General features: G+C 45.2%; 1 protein-coding gene across 5 annotated transcripts in view; it reads right to left on the bottom strand.

Moving 5' to 3' along the window:
- The window catches only part of DHRSX (dehydrogenase/reductase X-linked), a 347,670-nt gene that overhangs the window by 256,836 nt on the left and 64,461 nt on the right, over positions 1 to 26,373 (bottom strand). For 3 of the 5 annotated variants that reach the window (XM_063805050.1, XM_063805051.1, XM_054677219.2), the window contains exon 2: positions 5,590 to 5,697. The exons of the other annotated variants lie outside the window; for them this stretch is intronic. In XM_063805050.1, the coding sequence (XP_063661120.1) occupies positions 5,590 to 5,697 (108 nt within the window). The remainder of the gene's footprint in view (positions 1 to 5,589; positions 5,698 to 26,373) is intronic. 5 annotated transcript variants of the gene reach the window in all.

The raw sequence follows: 26,373 nt of genomic DNA, 5'->3' as shown, positions 1-26,373 counted from the left end.
ACCAACCTAAATGTCCAACAACGATAGACTGGATTAAGAAAATGTGGCACATATACACCATGGAATACTATGCAGCCATCAAAAATGATGAGTTCATGTCCTTTGTAGGGACATGGATGAAGCTGGAAACCATCATTCTCAGCAAACTATCGCAAGGACAAAAAACCAAACACCGCATGTTCTCACTCATAGGTGGGAACTGAACAATGAGAACACATGGACACAGGAAGGGGAACATCACACACCGGGGCCTGTTGTGGGGTGGGGGGAGGGGGAAGGATAGCATTAGGAGATATACCTAATGCTAAATGACGAGTGAATAGGTGCAGCACACCAGCATGGCACATGTATACATATGTAACAAACCTGCACGTTGTGCACATGTACCCTAAAACTTAAAGTATAATAATAAAATTAAAAAAAAAAAAGTTTCTATGGTTTGCAAGGCACTCAGGCTACAGCAGCCCAAACACACCAAGACAGGAGAGTTAGGGACATGAATGAACTTGACAATTTCAAGAAATTGTCATAAAGTTTTAACTTGTCCCAGTCTATTAAGGGAATGAGGCCAGGCGCAGTGGCTCACGCCTGTAATCCCAGCACTTTGGAAGGCCGAGGCAGGCAAATTACGAGGTCAAGAGATCAAGACCATCCTGACCTACATGGTGAAACCCCCCCTCTACTAAAAATACAAAAATTAGCTTGGTGTGCTGGCACACGCCTGTAGTCCCAGCTACTTGGGAGGCTGAGGCAGGAGAATCGCTTCAACCCGGGAGGCAGAGTTTGCGGTGAGCTGAGATCGCGCCACTGCACTCCAGCCTGGGCAATAACAGCGAAACTCCATCTCAAAAAATAATAATAATAATAATAATAATAAAATAATAAAATAAAATAAAGAGAATGGGGCCGGGCACAGTGGCTCACGCCTGTAATACCAGCACTTTGGGAGGCTGAGGCAGGTGGATCACAAGGTCAAGAGATCGAGACCATCTTCGCCAACATGGTGAAACCCCGTCTCTACTAAAAATACAAAAATTAGCTGGGTGTGGTGGTGTGCTCCTGTAGTCCCAGCTACTCAGGAGGCTGAGGCAGCAGAATCGCTTGAACCCGGGAGGCGGAGGTTGAAGTGAGCTGAGATCGTGCCACTGCACTCCAGCCTGGCAACAGAGTGAGACTTCATGTCAAATTAAAAAAAAAAAAAGAATGGATAAAAAAAATGCTCAAGTGGGAGTTAGGCACAACTTTGAGGAAAAGAACTGCTTGATGGAAGGAAAGAGACTGATATAGACCAAACAGTGCTCACCTGCTTCCGAAGCTCAAGAAGTCATTAACTAATCCAACAAGATTTCATTATATTCTACTCAATTACCTCATTATGACATAGCCAAACACGATGTTATCATTATCTAATACAACTAAGCTTCATCATGTGAAACAGTACACATCTCTGTATACTATTTTACAAACCCTGAAGCGCATCAGAGAAAGATGTTTATATGAGGAACGGAACTGCGTGTACAAAATTATTATTTTAAAAGTCTCTGGGCACAGTGGCTCACACCTGTAATCCCAGCACTTTGGGAAGCCGAGGCAGGCAGATCGCTTGAACTCAGGTGTTTGAGACAAGTCCAAGCAACATGGTGAGGCCCCATCTCTACTAAAACTACAAAAAATTATCCAAGCCTGGTGGTGCACGCCTGTGGTCCCAGCTACTTGGGAGGCTGAGGTAGGAGGATCGCTTGAGCCCAGGAGGCAGAGGTTGTAGTGGGCTGAGATCACGCCATTGCACTCCAGCCTGGGTGACAGAGTGAGACCCTGTCTCAAAAATGTGAACGTTGGGAAGAGCCATGACATAGAAAAATTTCAAGTTTTGCATTCATGTTTTGCAAAAGCCAAAAAGGCTCAAACTTAAGTGAAGGACGGAGCAAGGAGCCATGTGCGCTGACATGGACCACGCATCTCCAGGGAGAACAGAAGGCCACATGGGCTGAACATGGGGTTTCCCCATCTGAGTCAAAGACTCCTGGGGATTCCTGCGTGAAATTCAGGAGGTTAGCATCAGCAAGGTTCGCATTTTCTTCTTTTGTAAATGAAGATGAGAAAACGCAGAGGTGTGGGCAGCAGCCGTGCATTTGCCCCAGCAGAAAGTGCCATGGAGATTTTTGGAGAGAGCTAACTCAAAGCCAAGTGCATGGCCATCGAGGCTCAGAACGCTAGCAGCTATTGAAACGCGTGAGGCCCAGGACCAGAGCAGCTATTTAAACGCATGAGTATATCACAGTTTTTACCGTATAGATGTAATGCATACAATGATGTGGAGAGTTCATTTTTTCCTTATACCTTTTATCTGCATGTCAACTTCATCGATTCGTAACATGATGACTTTTAGCCTGTCCAATGAGCATCAACAGATGTCCAGAGGTTCAAGACCTGGAAAGACTCTTTGCTGAGCCCTGGTCACCAGATCAGACTCATGCTCTTATGCTTGAGCCTTTTGGGCTATCGCAAAGGCATTCAAGGCCCAGAAAAGTGTCTGTCCTGGACAGAGCTCCTCAAAGATAAGGAAGAACTGAGACAAATTCATGTTGAAATCTCCAGCCCTAAGCATTGTTTATGATCCATGATCATCTTTCCATAATGACAACAAGGGAAAGAAGGACAGAGAATGGCGGAGAGGAAGAAGTCAATCAATAATGGGCATTGGTTTTGGAAAGTCTTTTTTTGAGACAGAGTCTCACTCTGTCACCCAGGCTGGAGTGCAGTGGCGCGATCTCGGTTCACTGCAACCTCCGGCTCCCTGGCTCAAGCGATGCTCCCGCCTCAGCCTCCCGAGCAGCTGGGATTACAGGCATACGCCACCATGCCGAGCTAGTTCTTGTATTTTTAGTAGAGACGGGCTTTCACCATGTTAGCCAGGATGGTCTCGATCTCCTGACCTCGTGATCTGCCCGCCTCGGCTTCCTAAAGTGCTGGGATTACAGGTGTGAGCCACTGCGCCCGTCCTGGAAAGTGTTAAGTCAATACGATCCTGCATATCTCAAACCAGACCTACAGTATGATGTTTATAAAGGCAGACACCATAAAAGTTATTAAAAGCAAAGGGTGCCCAGGCCTAGTGGCTCACACTTGTAATCCTAGCACTTTGGGAGGCCAAGGTGGGAGGATCACATCAACCCAGGAGTTCAAGACCAGCCTGGGCAACATAGCAAGACCCAGTATCTCCAAAACATTTTATTTTTTTGAGACTGAGTCTCGCTCTGTCACCCAGGCTGGAGTGCAGTGGCGTGATCTCAGCTCACTGCAACCTCCGCCTCTCAGGTTCAAGCAATTCACCTGCCTCAGCCTCCCGAGTAGCTGGGACTACAGGCGCCCACCACCACGCAGGCACTCACCCCCAAGACCAGCTAATTTTTGTGTTTTTAGGACAGTCAGGGCTTCACCATGTTGGCCAGGCTGGTCTTGAACTCTTAACCTCAAGTGATCTGCCCACCTTGACCTCCCAAAGTGCTAGGATTACAGGCATGAGCCACCACGCCCAGCCGCCAAAATAACTTTTTTAAATGAGCCAAGGCCAGGCACAGTGGTTCATGACTGTAATCCCAGCGCTTTGGGAGGCGGAGGTGGGCAGATCACGTGAGGCCAGGAGTTCAAGACCAGCCTGGCTAACAAAGCAAAACCCCATCTCTACTAAAAATACAAAAATTAGCAGGGCATGGTGGTGGGCGCCTGTAATCCCAGCTACTCGGGAGGCTGAGGCAGGAGAGTCGCTTGAACCCGGGAGGCAGGGGATGCCGTGAGCCGAGGTGGTGTCGCTGCATTCCACCTGGGTGACAGAGCAAGACTCTGTCTCAAAAAAACAATAATAAATAAATAAATAAAATGAGCTTGGCATGGTGGTGCACGCCTGTCGTATCAGCGACTCGTGAGGCTGAGTCAGGAGGATTGCTGGAGCCCAGGAGTTTGAGGTTGCAGTGAGCTATGATTATGTCACTGCACTGCAGTCTGGGCTGACAGAGTAGGATCCTGTCTGAAAATAATTCATTAAATGCAGATAGTGTCAAGAGTGGGCATAATACACATTAAGGCTTTTATTTTTCCAAGCTCACCTCCACACATCATTTAAGCTAGCTGATTTAAACTTCCCCAGGTATGCAATAGACTCTCTCCCCTCCTCCCCCTCCTCCTCCCCTTCTCCGTCTCCACTGGCAGTAGTGGAATGGGTTAATTTGAACTGTCCTCATGTTCCCAGTTGAAGGGAGGCCTGAAGAGGTCACACCGGAAGAGGAGTCAGAGATCACGATAAGCTTTTAGAGAAATTTTCAAAAAGAAGAGCAGAAATCAAACCGTGAGTGTCTATAGGTCATGGTTGCAGAAGAAACAAGTATCTCGCAACATTGTTCACATTCTGTTAGGAGCTTGTGTTTGAACAAAATTCATAAATTGAAGTCCTAAAGCCCAGGGCCTCAGAATGTGACTGTGTTTGGAAATAAGGTCTTTAAAGTGGTGACTAAGGTAAAATGAGGTCACCAGAGTGGGCCCCGATCTAATTGAACTGGTGTCCTTATAAGGAGAGCATATGAGGACACAGACACACACAGAGGGATGACCCTGTGAGGACACAGAGAGAAACCAAGGAGAGAGGCCTCAGGAGGAACCAGCCCTGCCCACACCTGGATCTCAGACATCCAGCCTCCAGGACTGTGGGAAACTCAATGTCTGTTGTATATAAGCTGCCCATTCTATGGTAATTCTGTTATAGCGCCTGAAATGGACTAAGACATCTCAGGAGAAGAGGAGATGAAAACACACAGAGGGATGACCCTGTGAGGACACAGGGAGAAGATGGTGTCTACAAGCCAAGGAGAGAGGTGTCGGGAGGAACCAGCCCTACTCACATTGTGATATTGAACCTCCAGCCTCCGGAATTGTGAAAAATAAATTTTGGCTTTTTAAGCAACCTCCAGTCTCCTTGAGATACTTTGTTATAACAGCCCTAGTAAAGTCATAAAGATATATGGTTATTTTTTTCCAGTAAACCATGTGAAAGAAACACAGGATCAATATTTAAGCAGAATATATATCTACTTCCAAAAGGGTACAACAATTTTCTGTGTTTTCTAGGTTGTGAATATCACCTTCATGAGCTTTCTGGATCTGACTGAATTTTCTATATGCAAATCAACATTTGCATACATGTCTGAATGAACACCTAAGTAGCTCACATTAGGTATAAGACACAACTAACTCTGCCAGGCGCAGTGGCTCACACCTGTAATCCTAGCACTTTGGGAGGCCAAGGCAGGCGGATGGCTTGAGCTCAGGAGTTCAAGACCAGCCTGGCCAGCATATGGAAACTCTGTCTCTACTAAAAATACAAAAATTATCCGGGCATGGTGGTGCATGTCTGTAAACCCAGCTACTCGGGAGGCTGAAGTAGGAGAATCACTTTAACCCAGGAGGTGGAAGCTGCAGTGAGCCAAGATTGCACCACTGCAGTCCAGCACGGGTTGACGGACTGCGATCCTGTCTCAGAAGAAAAAAAAAAAAACCCAAAAAACAAAAAACACAAGTAACTGTAAAAGTCATCACCTATGATAACATGCATGCCAAGTCTCGCCAGATGCTTCGCTGTAGAATAGCCAATGCCATCTGTCCCTCCCGTCACTATAGCAACACGGTCAGGTTGTGGGGGGAAAACTGAAAAAGAAGAAGAGAAAATTATCAAACTAAGATTTCAAAGCAGAGCACATATTTGTAAGAATTAAGCCTCCAGAGAGGCAGGATGCCAAAGGGAGTTATGGTTCAATTATTTCTGGTTCTGTTCCTCTTGAATTCCCACAGGCTCAGGAGGCATGAATGTATTAAAGTGGATTCGCCCCCAGTAATGACAGTGCAGTGAAAAACCACCTGATAAATCCGCTGTCATCCCCTGTGAGTCCCTGGCAGGCTCTGCAATATGCCGTCAGTGTGACCGGCAGAAAGGTCTGCAGAATGGATACCCTTTACAGAGACGAGCAAGAATCCTGGAATAACCTCTGCTCTCAGGGCAGCACTGAGCAGGACATTTTTGTTCGTTTGCCTTGTAAAATGTAGACTTTATTATGATGTAGGTATGGTGGGGCCAACAGATCAGGAGACTGCCGTTAAGCAAGTGGTTTGTTACTCACAGGTCCCAAGAGGAGGGGCGTGTGACACCACTCAGGACCACACAGGGGCGCACCAAGTTTGGTCAGGTGGGAAGACAAAGGAGACCAGAGCTCTCACTGTGGTTTCCAAGGGAAGGAACAGGCGAGTAGGCTTACAGTTGGCTAGTGTGAATGATTTCAGCAGGCTCTGGGGCATAGGGGCTGTCCCTGACTCTCTGGTACCTGGCTTTGGGGTGGTTAGGGCAGGTGGAGAGTGACGTGGAATATGCAACCCCAATAAAGGAGATGGTTGGTGGGTGGATTCTGGATTGATGGGTTTGCATATGAAAGACAGGTTCATAGGTGGGCTCTTCACCACCTCTGGGGATTCGCTAGCTATGGGAGGGGCAGGGTCCCTAGGGTTCACAAGGCCACGAAAGTCATGCATCAGAACACAGAAAAGAAAAGACTTGGTTAATACAGTTTGCTTCATAGCTGCTGATATCACACGTGCAGATAGCATCTCACTTGAATTTCTGGTTAAGACAAGAGATCCATATTTTGAGGGAGATTTCTATTTCTTTTTCTTCCTTCCACTTGTCCTCCCTTCCTTCTCTCCATCTTTCCTTCCTTCCCTCCCTCTTTCCTTTCTTCCTCCTTCCTTCTCTTTTTCCTTTCTTCCTTCCTTCCTTCCTTCCTTCATTCTTTCCTTCCCTCCCTCTTTCCTTCCCTCCCTCCCTCTTTCCTTCCTTCCCTCCCTCTTTCCTTCCCTCCCTCCCTCTTTCCTTCCTTCCCTCCCTCTTTCCTTCCCTCCCTCCCTCTTTCCTTCCTTCCCTCCCTCTTTCCTTCCCTCCCTCCCTCTTTCCTTCCCTCCCTCCCTCTTTCCTTCCTTCCCTCCCTCTTTCCTTCCCTCCCTCCTTCCTTCCTTCCCTCCCTCTTTCCTTCCCTCCCTCCCTCTTTCCTTCCCTCCCTCCCTCTTTCCTTCCTTCCCTCCCTCTTTCCTTCCCTCCCTCCCTCTTTCCTTCCCTCCCTCCCTCTTTCCTTCCTTCCCTCCCTCTTTCCTTCCCTCCCTCCCTCTTTCCTTCCTTCCCTCCCTCTTTCCTTCCCTCCCTCCCTCTTTCCTTCCCTCCCTCCCTTTCCTTCCTTCCCTCCCTCTTTCCTTCCCTCCCTCCTTCCTTCCTTCCCTCCCTCTTTCCTTCCTTCCCTCCCTCTTTCCTTCCCTCCCTCTTTCCTTCCCTCCCTCCCTCTTTCCTTCCTTCCCTCCCTCTTTCCTTCCCTCCCTCCTTCCTTCCTTCCCTCCCTCTTTACTTCCCTCCCTCTTTCCTTCCTTCCCTCCCTCTTTCCTTCCCTCCCTCTTTCCTTCCCTCCCTCCCTCTTTCCTTCCTTCCCTCCCTTTCCTTCCTTCCCTCCCTCTTTCTTTCCCTCCCTCCCTCTTTCCTTCCCTCCCTCCCTCTTTCCTTCCCTCCCTCCCTCCCTCTTTCCTTTCTTCATTCCTTCCTTCCCTCCCTCTTTCCTTCCTTCCCTCCCTCTTTCCTTTCTTCATTCCTTCCTTCCCTCCCTCTTTCCTTCCCTCCCTCCCTCTTTCCTTCCTTCCCTCCCTCTTTCCTTCCTTCCCTCCCTCCTTCCTTCCCTCCCTCCCTCTTTCCTTCCTTCCCTCCCTCCTTCCTTCCCTCCCTCCCTCTTTCCTTCCCTCCCTCCCTCTTTCCTTCCTTTCCTCCCTCTTTCCTTCCTTCCCTCCCTCTTTCCTTCCCTCCCTCCCTCTTTCCTTCCTTCCCTCCCTCTTTCCTTTCTTCATTCCTTCCTTCCCTCCTTTTCCTCCCTTCCTCCTTCCTTCCTTCTTCCCTTCCTTCCTTCCCTCCTTCTTTCCTTCTTTCCTTTCCTCTTTCCCTCCTTTCTTCTTTACTTCCTTGTCTCACTCCTTCTTTCTTCTTTTCCTTTTTCCTTCCCTCCCTTTCCTTCCTTTCTCCTTCCATCCTTTCCTCTTCACTTCTTTCTCTCACTTTTTCCTTCCTTCCTTCCCTTCCCTTCCTTTCCCCTTTACTTCCTTCTCTCACTCTTTCCTTCCTTCTTTCCCTCTTTCCTTCCCTCCCTCTTTCCTTTCTTTCCTCCCTCTTTCCTTCCTTTCTTCCTGCTTCCTTCTGTCCATCTTCTAACCCTTCCCTCCTTCTTTTATAAAATATGTGTAGAGCCCACACTCTGTGCCCAGCATACAGGGAAATGAATTAGACAAAGATAAACATGTTGTCTGCCTCAAGGACATTTGGTTCCCCTGGGTAAGATACCAACCACTCTAAATACACAGATGTGTCTGGCAATAATCCAGAACTTTCCAGATCTCACATCTTCCAGTTATGAATGAACTTCAAAGGAAGAAGAGGAAAGGAAGAAGCAGTGATTCTGGATGGAGGGTTAGAGAACAATCTTCCAAGGAGGGGCTCCTGAGCTGATGTTGTGATGGTGAGAGCAAAAGTCAAGCAGGCCTGGGATATTCCAGGAAGAGGAAGGCAGCTGGGTGGCTGGCTGGAGCCAAGCACATGGAAAGAGGGAAGAGAGGAGGGAAGAAGGAGTAGGGGCACCCCAGAGTTCGTGACCTTCTCTCTGGCAGACAGGGTGTCTTCACAGGGCTCTGAGACAATCTGTAATATGTTTTACAGGAAGGAATAGATTCATGGAGAATCCACTCGAGCTGGAGGAAGACAAGGCTATCAAGGGTCTCCTGAAGCAGCCGCAGGGACTGACGGGGGAGCTCCGCCACAGTTCAGCACAGGTGGTATGAGAGGTGCTGGATTCAGAATATGTCTCACAGGTACCGGCCACAGGGGTGCTGGTGGGAGTCAGACTTCTCGCATTCAAAATAAAAAGAAATCACAAGACAAGGACAGAGAGGGGGACATGATGAGGCAAGAATGACTCCTTGTACTGGGGGCTGAGAAAATTCAAGAAGGGAATTTCCATGAATTCCCTTGAGAAAGAAAGACTGAGGGAAAAGTGGATTTTGCAGGCAGGTAGTCAGGAAAGTCCCTTTCTGTGAATTATTATAGGCACATAGGATCTTTTTCAAGTTAGGAGATTATTTTGTTCAACATATTTGGAATGTTCTTTATTAAAATATAAAGCCTAAGTGTCCACCATCAGACAATTTGATTTTTTAAAATATGGCACATATATACCATGGAATACTACACAGCCATGAAAAGGAATGATGTTGTGTCTTTTGCAGCAACACGAAGGGAACTGGAGGCCATTATCCTAAGTGAAATGGCTCAGAAACAGAAAGTCAAGTACCACATGTTATCCCTTATAAGCGGGAATTAAATAATGTGTACACGTCGACATAGAGCCTAAAAAATAGACGTCGAGGACTCAGAAGTCTCACAGGGTGGGATGGGATGAGGGATGAGAAATTACCTATTGGCTACCATGTACGTTATTTGAGTGATGGCCTCACTAACAGCCCAAACATTACCACTATGCAATATATTCATGTAACACAAGTGTACTCATACCCACAAAATCTATAAAAATACAAAGGTAATTTAAATAGAAATAAGGATTATAAATCATTCCACTATAAAGACACACACACGTATGTTTATTGCAGCACTGTTCACAATAGTAAAGACTTGGAACCAACCCAAATGCCCATCAATGATAGACTGAATAAAGAAAATGTGGCACATGGACACCATGGAATACTATGCAGCCAGAAAAAAAGGATGACTTCATGTCCTTTGCAGGGACATGGATGAAGCTGGACACCATCCTTCTCAGCGAACTAACACAAGAACAGAAAACCAAACACCGCATGTTCTCACTCACAAGTGGGAGTTGAACAATGAGAACACATGGACACAGGGAAGGGAACATCACACACCAGGGCCTGTCAGGAGGTGAGGGACTAGGGGAGGGGTAGCATTAGGACAAACACCTAATGTAGATGACAGGTTGATGGGTGCAGCAAACCACCATGGCACGTGTATACCTACGTAACAAACCTGCACATTCTGTACATGTACCCCAGAACTTAAAGTATAATAAAATAAAATAAAACAATAAAGCCTATGCTGCTTTTCCATTTCACCTTTCCAAGTATAAAATGTTGTGTCTCCTCTCCCCACAAAATAATTCCTATGTTGAAAATATACAATCGCCAGGGTGATGGTATCAGGAGGTGGGGCCTGTGGAGGAGGCTTCAACATATAATCTGTTATTTGTCAGCCCGTACATTTCGTTGTCAGTATTGTGCGAACAATCCTCTTGCTGTGTAAGACTTTCATTTTTCTTTTTCTTAATACACGCATGAATCGATGAAAAGGTATGTTCACTTAGAAAATTGCAGAATAAGTTTTCCATGTGCTTAGGTTTTCTGGTGTATCCCTCGTAACCCGAAGATAGAACCTGTACAATGACATTCCCATGTTCCTGACCCAAGCTGAGGGACTTGCAAATACTATATGTAGTATCAGTAGATGTATTGATGTTCTTAATTTACTAAGTTTATTTTAAAAATAGGAATGTAGTATTAAATTGTAATTACAGACACATAGTATGCATATATACTGTGTGTGTATACATGTGTATCTGTGTGTGGGTGTGTCTGTGTGTGTACATACATATTTCTCAGCCCCAATGCCAACTTCCTAGTCAATAAAGAAATCTCTAAAATCTTCCAGCTAAACTTGGAAAAGCAGCAAGTATCCATCCTGTTCTCTGTGATGCTTTTTTTTTTTTTGAGCTGGGGTCTCACTACATTGCCCAGGCTGCAGTGCAGTGGTGCAATCATGGCTCGCTGCAGCCTCGACCTCCTGGACTCAAATGATCCTCCTGCCTCAGCCTCCCAAGTAGCTGGGACTACAGGTGTGAGCCACCACACTTGGCTAATTTTTTTTACTATTTTTTTTTGTAAAGATGGGGTCTTGCTGTGTTGCCCAGACCGGTCTTGATCTCTGGGGCTCAAGTCATCCTCCCACTCCGGCCTCCCAAAGAGCTGGATTCCAGGAGTGCACCCTGTCATTTAACATGCTATTGGAGATCTTATCCAACATGGTCAGACAAATAATTACAACAGACACAAGAACTGCAGAGGGAGAGTCAAAATATACTTTGCAGATGATATGACGGTATGCCAGGAAAAAACTAACAAAATCAACATTAAATAAATCCAAGAAGAGAATTCAGGAAGGTAGTCAGATAGAAAACTCAGAAGCAAATATCAATAGCTTCCATAAATACACAAACAATTGGCAGGTTAAAAAGGTAGGGGAAGAGACAGTCCTGCTTATAATATAGAAACAACAGCAACACTGAAATGAGACTTGGTCATCGAGAGTGTGCAAAACCTATATCAGGAAACCCAAAGACATAAAAGTAGAGTTGAGGCCATGGAAAGATGCCCTCAGGTCTCGGTATGGATGCCATGCCACATGGTTTTGGAGGTGCCCGTGGGGTCTTCCCTGAAAACGCACAGTGAGCCGTGATTGTGCCACTGCACCGCAGCCTGGGCAAGGTAGCGAGACCCCAGCTCAAAAAAAAAAAAAAGCATCACAGATTGCAGAATGGACCCTTGCTGCATTTGTAACTTTAGCTAGAAGAGTTTAGTGTTGTCCTTATGGACCAGGAAGCTGGCATTGGGGCTGAGAAGTATGTATGTACCCACACAGACACCCCCGCACACAACAGGTTGCAACAATCGCCTGACGCCAGCCACCCGGTGCCTCTGCAGATGGGGAACATGTTTCGCAAGATCGGGCTTCCTCAGGATTTTGGGTTTTCACAGCCAATGACTCGGCATGAGCAGAGAACTGGCTGGACGCTCCTTCTACCCAATTCCTCGCCGTCTCTTTCTTCACAGGTGTGAGGCACCTACACCGTCACCGGAAAGCCTTCCTCCACTCTTCTGCCAGCGCCTGTTTGACCCTTCCCACACAGTTCCCCTAGTAAATCTCTGGCCCATCACGGGTCAGGCACAGTGGCTCATGCCTGTAATCCCAGCACTTTGGAAAGCCAAGGCAGGCAGATCACTTGAGCCCAGGAGTTCAAGACCAGCCTGGGCAACATAGTGAAGCCCCATTGCTACAAACAAAAAAAAAAGGTGCAAAAAAATTAGCCAGGCATGGTGGCACACGGCTGTCATCCCAGCTACCTGGGAGGCTGAGTTCAGAGGATCACGCAAGCCTGGGAGGTTGAGGCTGTAGTGAGCTCTGGTCATACCACTGCACTCCAGCCTGGGTGACAGAGCAAGACTGTCTCAAAACAAAACAAAAAAAAAGACGGCCGGGCACGGTGGCTCATGCCTGTAATCCCAGCACTTTGGGAGGCCGAGGCGGGTGGATCACGAGGTCAGGAGATCAACACCATCCTGGCTAACACGGTGAAACCCGGTCTCTACTAAAAATACAAAAAATTAGCCTGGCATGGTGGCGGGCGCCTGTAGTCCCAGCTACTTGGAAGGCTGAGGCAGGAGAATGGCGTGAACCTGGGAGGTAGAGCTTGCAGTGAGCCGAGATTGTGCCACTGCACTCCAGCCTGGGCGACAGAACTAGACTCCATCTCACAAAAAAAAAAAAGACCAAAAAAAACCCAAACTTTGTCCAATCCAGAGTTGACAGACACCTAAGTTTGATTCCATGTGTTTGCTTTTATGAACAGTGCTGCGACGAACACACAGTACGTGTGTCTTTTTGGTAGAATGACTTACTTTCCCTTGGGTAGATACCCAGTAATGGGATTGCTGGCTCAAATGTTAATTCAATTCTTAGGAAGACATGGTGCATCTATACCATGGAATACTATGCACCCATTAAAAAGAATGAAATCATGTCCTTTGCAGCAATATAGATGCAAGAGGAGGCCATTTGCCTATGTAAATTAACACAGAACCAGGAAACTAAATATCAGACGTTCTCACTTCTTACTGGGAGGTAAACATCAAGTACAGATGGACATAAAGATGGGAACAATAAACACTGAGCAATTCAATGGGGCAAGGAAGGGATGGGGCAAGGGTTGGAAAACTATTGAGTGCTATGCTGACTACCTGGGTGACGGGATCCTTGTGCTCCAAACCTCAACATCACACAATATACCCAGGCAACAAACCTGCACATGTACCCCCGAATCTAAAATAGAAGTTGAGGCCAGATGCGGTGGCTCACACCTGTCATCCCAGCACTTTGGGAGGCCAAGACGGGTGGATCACGAGCTCAGGAGTTCAAGACCAGCCTGGCCTACATGGTGAAACCGCATCTCTACTAAAAATACAAAATTTAGCTGGGCGTGGTGGTGCGTGCACCTGTAATTCCAGCGACTCGGGAGGCTGAGGCAGGAGGATCGCTTGAACCCGGGAGGTGGAGCTTGCAGTAAGCTGAGATCACGCCAGTGCACTCCAGCCTGGGTGACAGAGCCAGACTCCGTCTCAAAAAAAAATTTTTTTTTAATTTAAAAAATAAAATAGAAGTTGGAGGGGGAAAAAAAATCTAAACTGATACAATCCTAAAGGTGTCAGAATGACCCAGGTCGATATGCAAATTTGATGTGATCCAATAAAGATAGTTCACAGAATTTCTTTTAGGCAAACTGGACAAATCGATTCGAAAATTGCTGTGGGGAAAAAATTCCAAATGAGGCGGCAAAGAGGAAAATTCTGGTATGTACAAAGATTGAGAACACAACGGCCCTGTAGGAGATTAAAACATTTGAGAAGCTTCTATAATTAAACGGGAGGTACTACAGGCATTAATGGAGGAAGGAACAGGGTACAATTTCCAGAAATAGGCCAACTGCATGTGGAAATTGAGTACACGACAAAAGGGGCAAAAGATGGGCGTTTTAATAAACTCTGTTGGGGCACGTGAAGCCACATTAGGAAACAGATAAAATTAGCGCCAAGACCTCATAGTATGCATGAGTGAACTCCAGGGCAAAAACAAAGTTAAACCATGAGAAGATTGCAAGAAAGCAGGAATCATTAGTTTAACCTCCACAGAAAGAAAATGCTTCCTAAACGAAAATTCAGAAAGATGGTTAGATAGATTTCACTATTTAAAAAACTACTTGTTTAAAAAACAGGCCGGGCAGTGGCTCATGCCTGTAATCCTGGCACTTTGAGGGCTGAGGTGGGGTTATCGCTTGAGGCCAAAAGCTCAGGACCAGCCTGGGAAACAGAGAGAGGCCTCATCTCTACAAAAAATTTAAAAAATTAACCGGGTGTGGCGGTGCGTGCCTGTAGCTCCAGCAAGCTGGGAGGCTGAGATGGGAGGATCACTTGAGCCCAAGGGATGGAGGTTGCAGTGAGCCAAGATCGTGCCACTGCACTCCAGACAGAACAAGACACTATCTCAAAAAAAAATCACATGGTAAAAAACAAAACAAACCTCCATAAGCAAAGTAAAAAATAAATAATGAGCTGGAAGAAAATTTGCAACTTCCATCAGAAATATTAACAGCTATTTTTCAGATATCTAAAAAGTTCAACTCCAGAAAAACCCCAAACATGCTACAAAGAAAAGGGCAAAAATAAGAGTTTATATACAGAACAGGCTCAAATGGCCCTCAACACATATGTTCTCCTTTATATCTAATAACAGACATCCTAATTCAGACCATACTGAAATACTATTTCTTTTTTTTTTAAAGTTCTGGGATACATGTGTAGAACGTGCAGGTTTGTTACATAGGTATACATGTGCCGCGGTGGTTTGCTGCACCTATCAACCCATCATCTAGCTTTTAAGCCCTGCATGCATTAGGTATTTGTCCTAATGCTCTCCCTCTCCTTGTTCCCCAGCCCCCAACAGGCTCTGGTGTGTGATGTCCCCCTCCCTGTGTCCCTGTGTTCTCACTGTTCAGCTCCTACTTGTGAGAACATGTGGTGTTTGGTTTTCTGTTCCTGCGTTATTAGGCTGAGAATGATGCCTTCCAGCTTCATCCATGTCCCTGCAAAGGACATGAACTCATCCTTTTTATGGCTGCGTAGTATTCCATGGTGTATTTTTCTAATCTTTTCTTTTTTGAGATGGAGTCTTGCTCTGTCGCCCAGGCTGGAATGCAGTGGCGCAATATCAGCTCAATGCAAGCTCCACCTCCCGGGTTCACGCCATTCTCTCACCTCAGCCTCCCGAGTAGCTGGGACTACAGGCGCCCGCCACCACGCCCGGCTAATTTTGTTTTTGTATTTTTAGTAGAGACAGGGTTTCACTGTGTTAGCCAGGATGGTCTCGATCTCCTGACCTCGTGATCCGCCCGCCTCGGCCTCCCAAAGTGCTGGGATTACAGGCATGAGCCACCGCGCTCGGCCCCATGGTGTATATGTGCCACATTTTCTTTTTCCAGTCTATCATTGATGGGCATTTGGGTTGGTTCCAAGTCTTCACTATTATAAATAGTGCTGCAATAAACATCCGTTTGCATGTGTCTTTATAGTACAATGATTTATAATCCTTTGGGTTTATACACAGTAATGGGATTTCTGGGTGAAATGGTATGAAATACTATTTCTTATCTATCAGATTGAGAAAAAATTCCAAAGCACTGGCATCAAACTTCTCTAATAAGGCTGTGGACATCAGGCACTCAGAGACAGTGTGGGCGGGAAGGCAAAATGGCAAAAACCCTATGGGAGTAAGTTGAGTAATATCCAATGCAATGACACATGGATGCATCCTTCGATCCAGCAAAATCACCTCTAGGAATCTACCCTCAAGATACAAGGTGGACTGCCAATGTGAACCGAAGGTGACTCATTGCTTGCTAATAAAATGAAGAAATAACCCTACAAAGACAATCGCAAAGGATGATGCTGGAAGAGGGGGGCCTCCAAAGAGACGGTGATGAATCTCCCACCCCATCATGCCTGCCATGTTTCCGAGTCCCAGTGTCCATCAGAGAAACCAGAGGCAAGGCTGAGACAATGTGAATCTATAGAGAATGAAAAGTCTCTTCTCTTCTGACGGATTTATGGCTGCGAAGGTTTTGACAAAAAGTTTCCGGAATGGCACTGCAGGCAGGAACGTAGGATCCAACTCAACCTTCCTTTTACAGATACGAGATCTTGAGGACTCAATTATGCAAGAGAGAGGAGGGGAGTCGGAGTCCCCCATCACGCTCACTTCCCACAGTTCTCGTTGCACATCACGCTTTCACCCCTTACCCACCTAGCCTCCATTTGTCCCTGGTTAAAAGGCAAGGGAACAGGTTTGGGGTGCATTGTATGCAGTGGGAAAGGCCATCTGTATAACGTCAGGACCGCCACATGCTCTCGTCTTTACACGGATGAAATATGTCACGGCTCTGACTGTCAAAAACAAAAAGCACAGAAAGCAGGCAACAGCCTGTTCTTTTTTTTTTTTTTTTTTTTTTGGAGATGGAGTCTTGCTCTTGTCGCCTAGGCTGGAGTGCAATGCCACAATCTCGGCTCACTGCAACCTCCCACTCCCAGGTTCAAGTGATTCTCCTGCCTCAGGCTCCCAAGTAGCTGGGATTACAGGCGTCCGCCACCACGCCCGGCTAGTTTTTTTTTTGATATTTTTAGTAGAGATGGAGTTTCACCATGTTGGTCAGGCTGGTCTCGAACTCCTGACCTCGTGATCTTGAGCACACAGTCAGTCCTCCTCTGTATCTCAAAGCAAGGCAAAGAGGCAAACTTCACAGTTAACACACAATGGACCAGAACAGAGGCTGCCAAACGTCCCCATTTCATAGCATACATGCTACCCAGAAAACCTGTTCACAGCACTCTAAGCAAAAAAAAAGTTTTTTATATATATAAAATTTTTCATATATAAATTTTACATATATTTTATAAAATATATTTTATATATTTTATAAAGTTAAAATTATATAAATGTTAAAATATATTTTATAAAAGTTTAAAATATATAAAATACATACATTTTATATATTGTATAATATATAAAAATATATTTTATTTAATAAATTTATATTATATACTTATACCTAATAAATTTATATTATATACTTATATCTAATAAATTTATATTATATAACATTTATATAATAAATTTATATTATATAACATTTACATAATAAATTTATATTATATAACATTTACATAATAAATTTGTTATATAACATTTACATAATAAATTTGTGTTATATAACATTTATATAATAAATTTATGTTATATAACTTTATATAATAAATTTATATTATATAACATTTATATATAATAAATTTATATTATATATTTATATGATAAATTCATTTTCTACAATACTTATATATAATAAATGCATATTATAATTAATATTAAAATATATATTTTATATAATAAATATATAAAATTTGTATGTAATATATAATTTTATATTTTATAAAATTTTAAAAATACAAAATATGTATATTTTATATATTATATAAAATATATAAAATTATATTTTTAATATATATTTAAAAAATCCAAGGTGATGATGTTGAGAGGTGGGGTTTTTGAGAAGTCATGAGGTCATGAGAATGGAACCTGAAGCATGAGATGAGTGTCCTTACAAAAGGGGCCCCAGAGAGCTCCCTCACACCTTCCACCATGTGAGGTCACAGCAAGAAGGAGCCATGTAGGAACCAGGAAGTGGGTCCCCACCAGACACTGAATCTGCCACTACTCAGGAGGCTGAGGTGGGAGGATCACTCGAGCCCAGGAGCTCGAGGCTGCAGTGAGCTATGATTGCACCACTGCACTCCAGCCTGGGTGACAGAACAAGACCCTGTCTCAAAATGAATAAATAAAAGAAAATAAAAAAGAGTTAAAAAAAAATAGAGCTTCCAGGAGTTGTGGACAACATCAAACAACCTCATACTACACATAATTGGAATCCCCGAAGAAAGCGGAGGAAATATTTTAAGGTGATGGCTGAAATTTTTGCAGAGAGAGGACAGAAGAATAATTTTAATTTCCTTCTCTGTGGCTTTGTGTATTTTCTAAATCTAAGTGGACATCAATTACTATCCTTTTACAATTAACCATTTTCTCAGTCAACACAGCCTTCCAAACATATACATAATTTGCATAAACAAACAAGATATTTCATACTAATTTGACAAGAAAGTTCTGCCTAGTGCGGTCACAATTGACAGTTAATAAACGTGTAACTTTTAAGAGGCAATCGTTTGTGTTATTTAACATCAGACTGGTGTTTCCCACTGGTATTTTCATTAGATTTTTTTAAAAAATATCTTTATCACAGCTCATGAATCTGTAGGATATAACGAATTTAAGTTGAGGCCAGGAAATATGCATTGACTTCTTGTATTTCTCTAATTTCACATGTGTGCAGGAGGTCACCCCACAGTAGAAGAGGTTCCCTGTGCAGTGGGGTCCCCTGTTTGCAATGGGAGGGTCATTTTCATTCCACTTTTTTGTCTCAAACACAGGGGGTCCAATCATGCACCTTTCTGCTTGTGACGCTATGAAAGCAGCCTTCATCTATTCTACACGGGGCAAGTAACACAATAGGCCTCCATGGTTCTCCGGGCTGATACCCAGCCTGCCTGCCACATAAGGCCAATGATGACTGAGGACAGATACCTTGCTGTAGACTCTCTGCACACCACTGCCTGACCAAGTGCCAGGCATAAGACAAGCACCCCATAAATGTTCATTGACTGAATGAATGAGCTCACCCATCCATTGATGAGTCAATCAGAGATGAAAGGTTGACACTCCCTTCCCTGAAAGGGCAAGACAGATGGACTATGGACTGAATGTGTGTGTCTTCCCAAAATTCCAACGTTCAATCCTCGCCCTCAAGGTGATGGTGTTAGGAGGTGGGGTCTTTGAAGGTGATGAGGTCGTGAGGGTGGGGCCCCATCAATGGGATGTGTGCCCTTATAAAAGGGACCCCAGAGAGCTCCCTCGTCCCCTTCCACCATATGAGGACACAGCTACAAGGCACGATCTATGAACCAGGAAGTGGGTTCTCACCAGACACCGAATCTGCCCCCACCTTGATCTTGGACTTCCCACCTCCAGAACTGTGAGCAATAAATATCTATAATTTATAATCCACCCAGACTATGGTATTTTTGTTGTAGCAGCCTGAATGGCACTAAGAAAAGATGCAAATAATACTTCCCAGGTCCTCATCCCTGTCCCTGAGGGGGGCTGTTTCACAACCAAGTTGACACTGGATATCTTAGCCCTTTCTAAGGCAGAGCGCAAGACAGTTTTTTGCAATAGATTTATTCCATCAGCTGGTCTCTCTGCATTTCGTGGAGTTGAAGTGAAGCGTCCACACAGCGTCTTGGAGACATGAGTGGGAACATTGGCCCTGGGTCATCACTGAGGATATGAATTTCAAACTAGATGACACAGTTTGGACAGACAGTTTTTGCCAACAGATTTATTCCATCAGCAGCTCACTCTCTCTGCATTTTACGGAGTTGAAGTGAAGAGTCCACATGGCCTCTTGGAGACACGAGTGGAAACCACTGGCCCTGGGTCCTAACTGAGGATATGCATTTCAAACTAGATGATATAGTTTGGATGTGTGTCCCCACCCAATCTTATGCAGAATTGTAATCCCCTGTGTTAGAGGTGGGGCTTGATGGGAGATGACTGGATCATGGGGGTGGGGTTCTCATGAATGGTTTTGCATTATCCTCTTGGTGCTATTTTCATGAAAGTGAGTGAGTGAGTTAGTACGAGACCTGGTTGTTTAAAAGTGTGTGGCACCTCTTCTCTCTCTTGCTCCTGCTCCCACCACGTCAGACGTGCCTGCTTTCCCTTCACCTTCGTCTGTGATTGTAAGGTTCCTGAGGCCTCCACAGAAACCAACCAGAAGCCGCCATGCTCCCCGTACAGCCTGCAGAAGTCTGAGCCAATGAAAACTGTTTTCTTTATAAATTACCCAGCCTCAAGGATTTCTTTATAGCAGTGCCAGAATGGACTCATCCACTGGCCTTTATTGCCCTTACAGGTTGCAATAGGGAGTATCAGGGCCATGGTAGGAAGAAACAGTGAAAAAGTTGGTAGAACCCCAAGTCCCTAAATGAACAGTCCAATCAGAGGAGCCCAGCTGATGTCTAGATTATATGTTAGGAATTCTTGAATGCATCTTTTTAAAAAAAAAAAAGTTCTGATTTCAAGGGAAAAAAAAAAAAAACAGTCATAACTAGACATGTAGCTGATGTTCGTGAAAAGCTATAAAACCACCTTGCAAAGCAAAACCAAATCAAGAGAGGAGGCACTGAGAACCATGAGATCTAAAGTCAGTAACTATGAACTCTCCCCCAGAAATAAAATGCCCTGGTTAGTAAAGATGGAAATAAAATTGGTTTAAAGGGAAAAATGACAGCCATATAGGGAATCACATCTCCATACCTAAATGAACACGTGGATGACCCTACACTTAAACAGTTCCGATTTGCGAGACGTTAACAAAATGACCCAAAGCTTGAAAAACGACGCCAACAGGTTTAAGTGTTTGAGTCTTGTTTCTGGACCGTAAAATTAAAACAGAAAATTCGTTCTGCAAGAAAACGTTAGAGGGCCCCTTTTTCAAGATCTTTACCCCTTCTACATGGTCCCTGCCCTTTGGGGAAGTAGCACTTATAGCTTTATAAGTTCAAAGCTTGAAGGACAGAGAGAGAGAGAAAGTGAACAAGAGAAAAGGAGAGAGACCGAGAAGTGAAAAAGACAAAGGGAAGCAAAAAAGAGAAAGAGAGAGCAAAACAAGTGAATAAGAGAGAGAGGGGAAGAGAATGAACACCTTAAAAGAAATGAGGATTCCCCTGCTGCTGCTCAGTGGGACAGCCCCGGTGGGTACGTGATGGGACCTCTCCATCCAATGACCCTCAGCTTCTACTGGTTCCCATCCCAGCAGGCACAGTGGGGACATGATATGAGCCTGCCTGCTTTTTGCTCCTCCAAGCTCTGAGCTCAGCAGTCCATGGCAGCCCTGGACAGAGTTTAACTCCCGCAACAGCACCCCGCGGCCTGTTCCACTCATATCAGAGTTACCCCCTTTCTAGGTCTCCGTGCTGAGCCCAAGGGATGCCCGGAGAAAAGGAACCAAAAGTTATTCCTGAGAGGGTATGACCGAGAGTCCCTGATTCCTTTTTCCCCCACCCCTGAAAACATCCAGCTTGCTTTTCTGATGTTTTCTTAAGAAAGATGTACTGACACCATTCTTGAAATAGGTTTTGCATTCAGGTGGGTTAGAGCGAGCCAAAATCGAGACCCAGAGACACAGTCAGTGATATGGTTCCGCTGCATCCCCACCCAAATCTCATCTTGAATTGTAGCTCCCATAATTCCCACGTACTGTGGGAGGGACCTGGTGGGAGGTAATTGAATCAAAGGGGCAGGTCTTTCCCATGCTGTTCTCGTGAACGTTAAGTCTCACGAGATCTGATGGCTTTATAAAGGGAAGTTCCCCTGCACACGCCCTCTCTTGACTGCTGCCATGTAAGATAAGACATCCTTTGCTCTTCCACCATGATTGTGAGGCTTCCCCAGCCTTGTGGAACTGTGAGTTCATTAAACCTCTTTCCTTTATAAATTGCCCAGTCTCAGGTCTGTGTTTATCAGCAGCATGAGAGCAAACTAATACAGTCAGAGATGTCCCAGCCTCTGAGGACAGACACAGGGAATTCAGTTTATGGTGAGTGAGGGAAATGCCACAAAACGCAGGCAGACATAGGGAGCCCTGGGAAATCTCTACAGGGACCCAGAGACTCTTGTAATTATTTCTAAAAACAGTGAGCATTTCCTGCAAATCAAAACCACAATGAGATACCAACTCACGCCAGTTAGAATGGCGATCATTAAAAAGTCAGGAAACAACAGATGCTGGAGAGGATGTGGAGAAATAGGAAGGCTTTTACACTGTTGGTGGGAGTGTAAATTAGTTCAACCATTGTGGAAGACAGTGTGGTGATTCCTCAAGGATCTACGACTAGAAATACCATTTGCCTCAGCAATTCCATTACTAGGTATCTATCCAAAGGATTATAAATCATTCTACTATAAAGACACATGCACACATATGTTTATTGTGGCACTGTTCACAATAGCAAAGACTTGGAACCAACCCAAATGTCCATCAATGATAGACTGGATAAAGGAAATGTGGCACACATATACCATGGAATACTATGCAGCCACGAAAAAGGATGGGTTCATGTCCTTTGCAGGGACATGGATGAAGCTGGAAACCATCATTCTCAGCAAACTAACACAGGAACAGAAAACCAAACACCACATGTTCTCACTCATAAGTGGGAGTTGAACAATGAGAACACATGGACACAGAGAGGGGAACATCACACATCAGGGCCTGTCAGGAGGTGAGGGGCTAGGGGAGGGACAGCATTAGGAGAAATACCTAATGTAGATGACAGGTTGATGGGTGCAGCAAACCACCATGGCACATGGATACCTGTGTAACAAACCCGCACGTTCTGTACGTGTATCCCAGAACTTAAAGTATAATTTAAAAAAGAAAGAAAGAAAAGAAAGAAAAAACAAAAGCAGGAAAAAAAAAAAAAGACATACCAGAGAGTAGGTAATTTATAAAGGAAAGAGGTTGCGTTGAGTCACAGGTCTGCATGGCTAGGGAGCCCTCAGGAAACTTAAAATCACAGCAGAAGGGGAAGCGAGGCACATCTCACATGGCAGCAGGATAGAGAGAGAGAGCAAAGAAAACCGCACACTTTTACCATCAGATCTTGTGAGAAGTCCCTCACTATCATGAGAACAGCATGGGGGAAACAGCCCCCATAATCCAGTCACCTCCATCAGGTCTTTCCCTTGACATGTGGAGATCACTTCGACATGAGATTTGGGTGGGGACATTGAGCCAAACCATATCAGCCTCCCAAAGTGCTAGAATTAACGGCATGAGCCACCGCACCTGGCCGATATCCCCCTTTTTATAAGGACACTAGTCATGTGGAATTCGGGTCTACCCTAGTGGCCTTTGCTTAACTTGATCATCTGCAATGAACTTACTATCAAATAAGGCCATATTCACAGGCTACTGGGGGTTAAGACTCCAATTAATCTTTTTATGGAAACCTAATTTGAACCGTAACACCCCAATGAACACACATACACACACACACACATACACACAAGCCGAGGCTTGAATACACACACGCACACAGACATACCAGGGGCTGGGCGCGGTGACTCACACCAGGGGCTGAGCACGGTGACTCACACCAGTAATCCCAGCACTTTAGGAGGTGAGGCGGCCAGATCATGAGGTCAGGAGTTCGAGATCAGCCTGGCCAGCATGGTGAAACCCCATCTCTACTAAAAATACAAAAAATTAGTCACGTATGGTGGCAGGTGCCTGTACTCCCAACTACTCAGGAGGCTGAGGCAGGAGAGTCACTTGAAACCGGGAGGCAGAGGTGGCAGCGAGCCGAGATTGCGCCACTGCACTCCAGCCTGGGTGACAGAGCCAGACTCCATCTCAAAAAAAAAAAGACACACCAGCACTGGTGAGAGGGAGCTCCTTAGAAGGATGGATGACCCACGTGCATTCCCTCCCCGACTGTGTCTCCGTGACTTTGCTCTGTTGTACTGAAAATCCCTCCCAGCCCCCCATTAAAGCACAACTGCAAACAGATGTCATCGCTCTCAATAACCTAGAATGTCTCCCTCATTTCTTTTCTTTTTTTTTTGGACATGGAATCTCACTCTGTTGCCAGGCTGGAGTGCAATGGCGTGATCTCTTCTCACTGCAACCTCCGCCTCCCGGGTTCAAGCAATTCTCCTGCCTCAGCCTCTTGAGTAGCTGGGATTACAGACGTGTGCCACCATGCCCAGCTAATTTTTGTAACTTTTGTAGAGACGGGATTTCACCATGTTGGCCAGGCTGGTCTCGAACTCCTGACCTCAAGTCATCTGCCCGCCTCAGCCTCCCAAAGTGCTACGATTACAGGCGTGAGCCAGTGCGCCTGGTCCGGCCCCTTATCATCTTTTCATCATGTGTTCATCACGGACTCACAGATGGCCAGTGCATCTGTCTCTGACATCACAGAATAAGTGCTGTTTCGGTTCAGTTCTGCCTGCAACTTAATCTCAGCTGCACCAGCCGTGACCAGGCACCCCATGCCAGCTGCTCCTGTCTGGACAGCTGCTGGATGTCTCACAGGTTATCCAGGATAGTGACACTATTCACAATAGCAAAGACATAGAATCCACCCAAATGCCCATCAACGATAGACTGGATAAAGAAACTGTGGTCCATAGACACTGTGGAATACTATGCAGCCATGAAAAAGGAACAAGATCATGTCCTTTGCAGGGACATGGATGGAGCTGGAAGCCGTTATCCTCAGCAAACTAACGCAGGAACAGAAAACTCAACACGGCCTCTTCTAAGTGGGAGCTGAATGATGAGAATACATGGACACAGGGAGGGGAACAACACACATCGGTGCCAGTTGAGGGGTGGGGTGGGGGAGGGAGAGCATCAGGAAGAATAGCTAATGGATGCTGAGCTTAATACCTAGGTGATGGACTGATCTGTGCAGCAGAGAACCATGGTGCATGTTTATCAATGTAACAAACCTGCACATCCTATACATGGACCCCGGAACTTCAATAAAAGGTGGAGCCAAAAACCAAAAGGAGACTGAGCGTTTGCCCCATGGAAATGCTGCTGCCTCTTTCCTCCTGAGTTCGGGGAGCTTTGCAGCCTCATGGCTCAATGAGGCCAGGCACAGCTGCGGTCTGCAGGGTTTGTATGTAGATAACCATGCAACTCAAGTGAGGAGAAAGGTCACCGACGTCTGTGAGGGTTACACAGTTGGCAAAATGCATGATGTTGGTAGGGTGAGATGAGAGAAAGTTCCCTTCCAGACCCTGAGCTATGTTTAGAACGCTCTCAGCTCACTGTCCTAATTTTAACAATCTAACTTGGAAGGCTGACCTCGGTGGCAGCCAAGGTTTGGGGAAGCTACAAAAATAATAGGTGTCTGCACACATAGCTCACTGCTCGCCACGAAGGAAACCAGAGGTGGTCCAAAGGTTCAAGTGCGTAAAAATTGAATCGTACTGATAGTAGACGGAAACGGGGTGGTTGTCGTAGTTGTTTCTTAAGATATAACCAAAATAGAGGCCAGGCACAGTGGCCCACGCCTGTAATCCCAGCAATTTGGAAAGCTGAGAAGGAAGGATCACTTGAGCCCAGGAGTTCCAGACCAGCGTGGACAACATAGCAAGACCCCATCTCTACACGAAAATCAAAAAAATTAGTCAGGTGTTGTGAGAGTACCTACGGTCCCAATTACTCAGGGGGCTGAGACGGGAGGATCGTTTCAGCCCAGGAGTTTGAGGCTGCAGTGAGCTATGATTGTGCCACTGCACTCCAGCCTAGGCAGCAGAGTGAGACCCTGTCTCAAAAACAAACAAAGATATAATCGCAATAGAATGATAGTTACGAGAGGCTGCAAAGGAGGTGGAGAGGATAACGAGGAGTTGGTTAATGGGTACAGACATACAGTTAGATCCAAGGACTAAGTCGTCGTGTCTGATAGCACAGTACAGCAACGATAGTCAACAAGAATATATGGTATGTTTCAAAGTAGCTAGAAGATTTGAAATGTTCCCAGCACAAGAAAAATAATCAATGGGCTTGCGCACAGTGGCTCACGCCTACAATCCCAGCACTGCGGGAGGCCGAGGCGGGCAGATCACCTGAGGTCAGGAGTTTGAAACCAGCCTGGCCAACATGGTAAAACCCCATCTCTACCAAAAATACAAAAATTAGCCGGGCTTGGTGGCAGACACCTGTAGTCCCAGCTACTTGGGAGGCTGAGACAGCAGAATCATTTGAACCCAAGAGGCAGAAGTTGCAGTGAGCTGAGATCACACCACTGCACTCCAGCCTGGGTGACAGAGGGAGACTCTGCCTCAAAAAAAAAAAAAAGGAAAGAAAAATAATCAATGTTGGGGGTGACGAATACCCTAAACACCCTGATTTGATCATCGGACCATAAATGTGTACAAATAGTCATAAATCAGAGTCATATCTATCAGAATATCACAGGCACCCCATAAACATGTACTACCATTATGTATCAATAAAAAGTTAAAAATACATGTAATCTGATGTTTAAGATGGCTTTTCTAAAAAAAAAAAAATGCACAAGTTTTAGAAGAAAAACTATATACCTGACCTCATAAAAATGTTTAAACTCTATATAATCAAAAGTGCCTCAAATAACATCCAAACGCAAATGACAAATTGGCAGCCCACAGAGAAAGGAATTACTTTTTTG

Source organism: Pan troglodytes, chromosome Y (assembly GCF_028858775.2).
Source record: "Pan troglodytes isolate AG18354 chromosome Y, NHGRI_mPanTro3-v2.0_pri, whole genome shotgun sequence".
NCBI classification, from domain to species: Eukaryota; Metazoa; Chordata; class Mammalia; order Primates; family Hominidae; genus Pan; species Pan troglodytes.
Note: the sequence above shows the minus strand (reverse complement) of the source record. Positions and strands in the feature narration are given on the sequence as shown.